We start from the raw sequence: 9,464 nt of genomic DNA on the forward strand, positions 1-9,464 counted from the left end.
TTTGTTGTTAATTTTGTTTTAAAATTCTTTTTGTGAATTCCAGGCAGAGCTGGACAATTATTGAATGGAAAAATTTTTGTTTTTCAAAATTCAACAAATATATGTAAAATTCACAATTTTTTCACACAATTGATAAAATTTAATTGTATAAAAAATTCTGTGACTAACAAACGAAAAAGTTAAATTAAAAAAAATTTTAATCTTAATTCTTGAATTTAGTCATCAAATTGCAAAATAAATTTGTTTTGAATAATTATAAAGTAAATTTTTTATTGTACAATGATTCTAAAAAATTCATTCATTCCAAATATTAATAGAATTTTATTAAAAATTCAATATAAAATTAATTTCATGATTTTTTATTTGAAAACGAACCCGAATTAAAAATAATTGTAAAAATAAAAAAAAATCTTGAACGAAAAGAAAAATTTTTGAGCTTCATAGTCCAACTCTGATCTGTGTGGAAGTAGCGTTGAAGTTTTTTTTTCCTTTTTGATAAAATCGGGGGATTTTTTTTTTTTTTGAAGAACGAAAAAAATGATTTCAAGTATCGGAATGTTAGACAGTCAAGGATTCACTTTCAGAACAATGGGATCCATTGGGAAAAGAGAACGGCGAGTGGTTCATCATAGTCGTGAGGGAAGTTATAACTTTTCCACCACCCAATCAAGACCAAATCGAGTTTTATCAAAGTATCCTGATACTAGGAACGAGTACAATGCAGGGAGGGACTTTGATAGTACTCATAACAGCAGATTGTTAATAGGCAATAACGTGGACAGTGGACTTGGTGAAAGCACTCCACAGGACTTTTCCAGCTGTTGCTCGAGTTCTGCTGACAGCACTAAACACATTCGTGTAGTACGTATTTTCTTATGCTTGCTTTTTTAACTTCGACATTGTCTCAGAATTTATTTTCACACGATTTTTCCAAAATTTAGAAATTGATTATTAAATTAATCGATTATTGGTCGAATTAATTTAATTGACGATTAATTAAATTATTCAATTATTAAATTAGTTGACTAATAATTAGAATTATTCAATTATTAATTTAATTGACTATTAATTAAATTACATTCTCTCAATATTGAAGTACGTGTGAAAATTTCATTAATCCATTTTTACACTTCACATAAATTTATTTCATTTATTTTTGTATTGAATATTTGAAGTTTTAATTAATAATTTTATTATATCCAAAAAATTATATTTTGTATTGATTACGGTCTCTTACTTTTTGTATTAAATTGACGTATAATTTGTTTTATGAAAAAAAATAATTTTCAAATAAATTTATTTCAAGTAAAGTTTCTAGTTTTCGAAAAAATTGAAAAATGAATGAAAATGAAAAATAAAAATTGAAAAATTTTAAATAAAAAGTAAAAGTTTCAAGTTTCCAATAAAAATTGGAAAATGTAAAAAATCCAAGTTAAAGTAAAATTTTCAAGTTTCTAATAAATATTGAAAATGAATAAAAATAAAAATTTAAAAATGTAAACCTTTCAAATAAAAAATAAAAGTAAAAACGGAAATTGGAAAATTTAAAATAAAAAGTAAAAGTAAAAATAAAAGTTCCAAGTTTTCGAAAAAAAATTGAAAAATGACTGTAAATTAAAATTAATGAAATTGAAAAATAAAAATTCAAAAATGTAAAAATTTCAATTAAAAAGTAAAAGTAAAAATGGAAATTGGAAAAAATTTCAAGTAAAAATTAAAAGTTTCAAGTTTCCAATAGAAAATTAAAAATAGTAAAAAATTCAAGTTTAAGTAAAATTTCCAAGTTTGTATTAAATATTGAAAAATGAATGAAAACGAAAAATTTCAATTAAAAAGTAAAAATAAAAGTTTCAAGTTTTCAAAAAAAAAAAAAAAATGAAAAATGAATTAAAATGAAAAATTGAAAAATGTTTTTAATTTTTAATAGTTTACTATTAAAAATGTAAAAGTTTCAAGTTTCCAAAATAAAAAATAAAAAGTTCTAAAAATATCAAGTAAAATAAAAGTTTCAAGTTTCGAATAAAAATTGAAATAGTAAAAGTTTCAAGTAAAAGTAAAAGTTTCAAGTTTCTAATAAAAAATTGAAAAATGAATAAAATTCAAAAATAAAAATTCAAAAATGTAAGAAATTCAAATAAAAAGCAGAAGTAAAAATGGAAATTTAAACAAAATTGTAAGTAAAAAGTAAAAGTTTCAAATTTTCAATAAAAAATTGAAAGTAGTAAACATTTCAAGTAAAAATAAAAGTTTCAAGTTTCGAATAAAAATTGAAAATAGTACAAATTTAAAGTAAAAGTTTCTAATAAAAAAAATGGAAAATGAATAAAATTGAAAAATAAAAATTGAAAAATGTAAGAAATTCAAATAAAAAGTAGAAGTAAAAATGGAAATTTAAACAAAATTGTAAGTAAGAAGTAAAAGTTTTAAGTTTTCAATAAAAAATTGAAAATTGTAAAAAATTCAAATTAAAGTAAAATTTCCAAGTTTCTATTAAATATTGAAAAATGAATGAAAACGAAAAATAAAAATTTAATTTAAAAGGAAAAGTAAAAATAAAATTTTCAAGAAAAACTGAAAAATTAATTAACATGACAAATTGAAAGTTGTAAAACTTCCAAATAAAAAAGTAAAAGTTTCAAGATTCCAAAATAAAAAATAAGAAATTCTAAAAATTCCAAGTAAAAAGAAAAAATTTCAAGTTTCCTATAAAAAATTAAAATTTGTAAAAATTTCAAGTAAAAGTAAAAGTTTCGAATGAAAATTGAAAATAGTAAAAATTTCAAGTAATTCAAAGTTGTAAAAATTTCAGGTAAACAATAAAAGTTTCAAGTTTCCAATAAAAATTAAAAATTAAAATTGAAAATAGTACATAAAAATTTTGCTGATTGAAAAGTTTAAACAATAAACTGACTTTCTCCTTTTTGCTCTTCCTTTAAAGGAAAATAAAAAATATAAATTCAAGTATAAAAATGGATTGTAAATTTTGAAAATAGTAACAAATCTGAGATGAAATTGTTTGTAAAAAAAAGTCAAGACTCTCAGCTAGTACAACTATAATAGGCAGCACTTTTTTCTCTGGTGAAAACGGGGTTTTCGCTTTGCATTTAATTTCTTTTCTTGAGAATCGAAACACCGACATCAGAATGAGAAATCGTTTTAAATGATGCTTGCTTCTTCCCTTTGAAAATTAAAATATACAATTATACATAGCTTCCATCCACTTTAGTCTAATGCCAAAAGTTTCTCTTTTATTTTCCATTTACAATTGTATTATATATTTCGCTGTTAAATTCGAACCTCTGTCTCTTTCTCCATATTTTTTCTCTGAAATTAAAATTTTAATATGACAACTGTAAAAAACAATATTCAAACAACTGAATAAAAATAAAATTTCAGGGGAAATTTTAAGTGAAAATCGTTTTTCTGATACAGACGCAAAGGCAATTAGAAGCAGAGAGACGTTATAGACTTTCAAATCAAGAAACTTATCCTCCTGTCGACGTTACGTTGGATGCAGTTCTTCAACCAATAATATCGTGAGTTTTCTCTTCTGAATAATATTTATTTAATTTTTATAAATATTATTCCATTTTTACTGTTAATTTATTTAGAATTATTAAATTATTTAAATAAATATATTAATATATTTAAACAATTTTTTGAGTTTTAATGGAATAAAATAAAACTGAAGTTTGAGCATTATTGTATTTTTAATAATCCATATTAAAATATACAATATTATAAAATACAAAATGAAAAATAGTTCTCGTCTATATTATAAGTTAATTTGCTTTGTATTTTTTTCATTGATTAAATTGCAAATAAAAAATATTATTTTAAAGTTGATTTTGTTGTTGTTGTTGCAGAACTCTTACACGAAGACCAAGAAATCGTCCAAAATAGAATGAAGAGAAATTTAAATAAAAAATAGTTCTTTGTAATTGCACATACTGTATAAGAATTAAGTGAAACTTTTTATACCTCAAAAACAAAATAAATGTCTATAATCCCACCATTCGATGCATACATTAAAAAAAAATGGAACAAAACTTTTTTTTTCAAGTTTTCCTAATTCATTTTCCTAATTATCCTTTGAGGCCATGTGTCGCATGAGATTTCCTATAAATTTCTCCATTTTCTTCAAATCTTGAGCGATTTCCGTTTTATATTGCAAACACTGAAAAGGAGAATTTATTTTATTTTTATCTCAAAAGAAATAATTTTTTTTTAATAACAAAAAAAGATTTTTTTAACTTACTGTTTTGTTGTCTGTAAGTTTCAAAACGAGTACTCCTTTTTTGTGATCATATTTCATTGTGTAACGGGCCTATAAACAAAAAAAATTATTTAGAATTTGGAGAAATAATTTTATTTTATTATTAAATAAAAAATCGATTATAAATGTTAGCAAAATTAACTAAATTAAATATTAATCTTATAATTAATTAAATTCTCAGTAACCTAAGGTTTCAAATTCAGTAATAGTCAATGATAATTGTTTTACTATTTGTAAATTAAAAAGATCTAAACTATTAAACATTTAGTTTTTAAAAATAATCTAATTCCGATTTAATTTTAATTTAATATCCATAATTTATAAGTGCAAAAAACATGATGAAAGCGAAATTTTGTCCACAAGAAAAATTGAAATATACAATAATAACCAAAATGATAACATGCAAATAAATAAGAACGTGATTTTAAATACTTTTAATACTAAAAAATGGTAAAATTATTATAAACTTAATGAGAAAAAGAAATTTCTGATTATAACCTAAAAATCGAAAAATGTCAACAAGCGATAAATTAGCGCACGTTTTACAATACTTTTTAAACTTTTTAACAAGAAAACAGCAGTTTTACTAATAAATAATTGATTTTTTAAAAGTAAAACATTATTTTTACTTTCGAAATTATGCAAAATGAGCTTCCATTTAGTATATATATTTTTTATACAAAATGACACCGTAACACGCACATCTGACATCTCATGACAAGATGAGATTTTGTTCATTTAATTCTAAAAAATAAAACTAAACCTTCAATTCAAAGTAGCCTATTATAATTTAACTATTTTTAATTACATTTATCATTTATAATTTAGAGAGAATTAAGAAAAAACTCACTTTCAAAGGATCTTGAAGATATAACCTCTCAGCTCCTTTTTCAAATTCTTCCCATGAGTTTAAATAAGTCATGATTGAAATTAATATTATTTATAATTAAACAATAACGTTTGAGATTAAATAAAATATAAAAATCTGCGAAATATTCATTCACTCGCGTTAATTTCTTTTAAAAATATGTTAATAAAAATACATTTTTGTTGACAGCAGTCACAGCAGTTGACAGGTGTGTGGACAACAGTGGAACAACAAGTTTTTAGGTTGGTTACACTGATGCACTGTTGCCAAAATTCATGCCTTCTGCGCATGCCTGCCAAAGTCAGGTTGTCACGCATGCGCAGACTTTTAAATGTGAATGTAAACAAATAGTGTCAAAAATGTAATAATTTAGTAAGTTTTTTTTATTAATCTATATACTCGACAAATAATTAATATTTTTTTCTAAAAATTTACTTTACCGTGGTGGTTATCATTTTTCCTTAAAAATTGTTCAATATATTAAAATCTAGTTTAAATCCAATAAGAGTTTTATTATGGAAGTGGAATTCTAACCTATAAAACTATTGCGCAAAGCGTGCAAAGTGTTTTTCGTTTTGTTTCCTTTGTTTTGTTTTGATATTTTCCGAATTTACAAAAGTCGGATAAAAATTAAAAATGTCAAAGTCTTCTAAATCAAAAGATGCACATTTAGCATGGGAAATTCACAATCAGATGAATCGTTTCGATATTACGGGAATAACGGAGAATGCAGCCTTTCCTAATGTGAGTATTGTTTCTTGTATTGAAATATTTTTGAATTTAAACAATTTAAAAAATAGAGTAAATAGGATTTTAATTAAGTTTATTATTTACGCTTTGAATTATTTACTAAATACCTGACAAACCTGCGTTGAATAATTTGCAGTAGTGAGATATATTATAGTAACTTTTTACAACTCTAAAAAAAATGTCTTTTAGGATTCGAAAGAAAATTATAAACCAAGAACACTGATTGATAATACGCTGGAAATAATTGATCCAACGCCCAATATACACACATTGTTTGTGCAATTCAATAAAAAATTCTTTTCAAACAAATTACTCTCTGTGGAAGTGAAATGGAGTCATCGAATGACCTCGTAAGTGTGTTTTTATAACTTATTCATTTGATTATTATTCTGCCAACAGAAATTACTTCTGTTATATGTAATTATTACGCTGTATTCAATTTATTATTATTATTATGCAAATTACAACATTTTTTATAATCAACTTAAATTTTTTATTAATTTTAGAATCAAAAATTTTTTAAATTAAATAATTAACTACATAATCAATTATTAAGGAAAGAATTTTTTTCCTTTACTCTTTTTATATGAAAGAAATTTATTTTTTTTGCAGATGTGCTGGCACATGTACTTTTAATACTGGGAGTCGATATTGTGTAATCGCGCTTAGTAGTCCTTTACTGAAATTGAGACCTCGAAAAGATCTCGTTGAGACTTTATTGGTGAGTTTTTCTCTAACAAAACCAATAAGAAATAAATTTTCTTTATTTGCGAAAAAGAAACGAGAATAATAGAAAAATAAATAATAAAAGAGAATAAATATAAATTCAAAATAATAAGAATTTTAATTACTGAATTTTAATTGTAGAATATTAATAAAAAATTTAGTTTGTACTACTTACTAAATTTTATTATTTTACAGCACGAGATGATTCACGCCTTTTTATTCGTGACGAACAACAATCGCGATAGAGATGGACATGGTCCTGAATTTTGCAAACATATGCACAGAATTAATCAAGAAGCCGGAACCAAAATAACCGTAAGAAAAAATTTAATATTTAATTAATTATTGTTGAATATTGAAAGCAATATAGCTTAAATTTTTAGAAATAATTGAATTTTGAAAATGTTTCAAATTAAAATCTTTTAAAAAATTTGAACTTTTTATACTTTTAATTAACAATTCTGTAGAATTTATTTTTTAAAAAAGTTTAATGGAATTTTTTTTTTATTATTTAAAGTTTTTAATTTCTAATTTATTTAATTGAAGAATGTCAGAATAACCGAAAGTTCAGGTAAAATTGAATTGTAAACAAATGGATTTAAAAATTCTCAAAGAAGAACTTTTTCAAAAATTAGGTTTTAAAAAAAATTGTTTTAAAAAAGAATTTTAATTTAAGATTCTAGAAATGAAGAATTGAATTGAAATGAAAATAATTTTGAAGAAATTACAGTAACAATATTTTGACAATATAAAATAATGATAGTATCAAGTTTTAATTATTATAAAACATGAAGAAAGAGATCACTCCGAGTCGAAGACTCAAAGTGGAATTTAAAATTGTTGAAAACTTTAATTTCTGTAAAAAAATAATAATGATTAAATATTCATTTAAAAACGAAATTATTGATGTTTTTGAGTAATTTTACAATTAAAGAAATTCGTAAATAAATTTAATAGAACAGGAAAAAAGTCGTTTTGTCTGAAAATCAGGGAGTTTGGTAAAATTAAGAATAAAATAATTATTTTAATTCATTTAATTAGAATTAGAAGTAAGCGTTAATTTAATTTTAAATTATTCACAATGGGACAGTTTTAAAGAAAGTATTTTTAAAGAAAAAAAAAAATGAAATCGAATTTTTCTTTCAGGTTTACCACACTTTTCATGCGGAAGTAAAACTTTACCAACAACACTGGTGGCGATGCAATGGCCCCTGTCAAAAGAAACATCCATTTTTCGGTATGGTTCGTCGATCAATGAATCGTGCACCAGGACCCAATGATTTTTGGTTTAAGGAGCATCAATCATCATGCGGCGGTCAATTTATAAAAGTTCGAGAACCAGAGAAAGTCGGAAAGAAAGGAAAAAAGGCCAAAGACGATTCAAAGAATCCAAATTTAGACAAATGGTTAACACCGGACAATAAATCAAAAGGTAAATTGCCATCGAATAATTCACAAAAACCGCAAATTAAAGGGGGAAATAAATCAAAGGCTGACAAAAACGAAACGGGTAAAAAGAACGGTAATTTTTCAAAAACAGGAACAGGAACTGGTTTGAAAACAAAAGGCGGTTCTTCAGTCTACACGGTGAATAAATGGAACGCAAATGCAAATTCCAACGAACCGGGAATTTCAAAACTTGGCAATACAACGAATAATGTTCACGGTTTCGGCACCGGCGGTCCTGGTTCTTCATCGGGTTCGTCATCCTCAGCAACCACTTCGTCGGCGAATAAAGTTTCATTCACCGGAACTTTGGGTGGTTCCGGCTCTGGGCGAAGTCGTTTATTACAATTATTCGATTCACCTCAATCTTCGTCGAAGGAAAATAACAACGAGAAGAAAGAATCAAACGATGGTACTTTTAGTCCAAAAACAGTACGATGTCCAATATGCAAAGATTTGATTCTAGAGAAAATCGCCAACGAACATATCGATTCGTGTCTCGTTCACAAAAAGGAAATGAAACCGCCACTCATGAATTCAACACCCGAGAATAATTCCAAATCTACAAAAATTACTCAAAATGGAAATAAATTTGCCAACTGTCCGGTGTGTAACAAAGAATTTTCCCTTTCAAAAATAACCGAACACATTGACACATGTTTGACAGAAAACGACGATAAAAATCCCTCGCCAATTGTAATCAACGATTCAGATAGCGATTTTGAAAGTACACCCGCAAAGAAGCGGAAAATTTCCGATTTTTTCAACAATTCAGTGAAAAAAGAAACGAAAAACACAGCAAATTGTCCCGTTTGTAAAAAGGACATTAAAATCGACGAAATGAATCGTCATTTAGATGAATGCTTAATTGAAATTGATGATATAAATGAAGCTGGTCCTTCTAAAGTAGATAATAGTGGAAATATAGACAAAAATAAAGTTCACGTAGATGTTAAAAAGGAAACAGCCGAGAAATGTTTGATTTGTAATAAAATTCTGGATCCCGATGTTCCTTTGACGCAACATTTGGATGATTGTTTAAAGGGCATGTTCAACGCTGATGATTCTTTCACCGAACAAGAGGAGAAAATTAATGATTCTAAAAATGTGAAAGCAAACGATTTAATTGAAATCGATGATTCAACATCGGATGAAGAATCAAGTGATGAGGAGAAAAAAAATCGATTCCCCTGTCCCGTTTGTTTGACTCTCATACCACAAGGTGAAATGAATAAACATTTGGATTCCTGTGTCGGATAAGAATTTTTGCGAGTACAAAAATTGAGCTGTGACTGATAATAATTTAAGGAGCTCAGAAAGAAGTATTTTTAAGGTATAGTAAAAAAAATTTTGTATTGTTTATTTGTTTTGTAATGTAATAAAAGTATTTTTTCGTAA

At 25.0% G+C, this 9,464-nt stretch overlaps 3 protein-coding genes across 10 annotated transcripts in view; 2 read left to right on the forward strand and 1 right to left on the reverse strand.

Annotated features, from left to right (window-relative positions):
- The window catches only part of LOC122508557 (band 4.1-like protein 4), a 97,381-nt gene extending 93,392 nt beyond the window's left edge, over nucleotides 1-3,989 (forward strand). For 2 of the 7 annotated variants that reach the window (XM_043621987.1, XM_043621989.1), the window contains 3 exons: nucleotides 528-861; nucleotides 3,433-3,536; nucleotides 3,867-3,989. In XM_043621987.1, the coding sequence (XP_043477922.1) occupies nucleotides 528-861; nucleotides 3,433-3,536; nucleotides 3,867-3,903 (475 nt within the window). In that variant the 3' untranslated portion in view covers nucleotides 3,904-3,989. Of the gene's footprint in view, nucleotides 1-527; nucleotides 862-3,396; nucleotides 3,537-3,866 lie in introns of all 7 variants that reach the window. The other 5 variants (XM_043621988.1, XM_043621990.1, XR_006302243.1 and 2 more) reach the window with 4 other exon arrangements.
- LOC122508561 (signal recognition particle 9 kDa protein) lies at nucleotides 3,692-5,382 on the reverse strand. Its single transcript, XM_043621997.1, has 3 exons — nucleotides 5,127-5,382; nucleotides 4,259-4,327; nucleotides 3,692-4,177 (listed from the first exon to the last, which is right to left on the reverse strand). Exons 1-3 carry the CDS (start codon nucleotides 5,196-5,198, stop codon nucleotides 4,082-4,084), a joined length of 237 nt encoding a protein of 78 aa, XP_043477932.1. The 5' UTR covers nucleotides 5,199-5,382; the 3' UTR covers nucleotides 3,692-4,081.
- A 78-nt stretch (nucleotides 5,383-5,460) lies between these two features.
- Nucleotides 5,461-9,464, forward strand: LOC122508559 (DNA-dependent metalloprotease dvc-1-like). 2 transcript variants are annotated; one of them, XM_043621992.1, is made up of 6 exons: nucleotides 5,461-5,888; nucleotides 6,084-6,244; nucleotides 6,507-6,615; nucleotides 6,816-6,935; nucleotides 7,767-8,052; nucleotides 8,161-9,464. In XM_043621992.1, the coding sequence occupies exons 1-6, from the start codon at nucleotides 5,781-5,783 to the stop codon at nucleotides 9,324-9,326; spliced, it is 1,950 nt and encodes a 649-aa protein (XP_043477927.1). In that variant the 5' UTR covers nucleotides 5,461-5,780; the 3' UTR covers nucleotides 9,327-9,464. The 2 variants fall into 2 exon arrangements, with proteins under 2 accessions (XP_043477927.1, XP_043477926.1); XM_043621991.1 differs by having other exon boundaries at nucleotides 5,462-5,888; nucleotides 7,767-9,464.

This window comes from Leptopilina heterotoma, unplaced genomic scaffold (assembly GCF_015476425.1).
Source record: "Leptopilina heterotoma isolate Lh14 unplaced genomic scaffold, ASM1547642v1 Lhet_54, whole genome shotgun sequence".
NCBI classification, from domain to species: domain Eukaryota; kingdom Metazoa; phylum Arthropoda; class Insecta; order Hymenoptera; family Figitidae; genus Leptopilina; species Leptopilina heterotoma.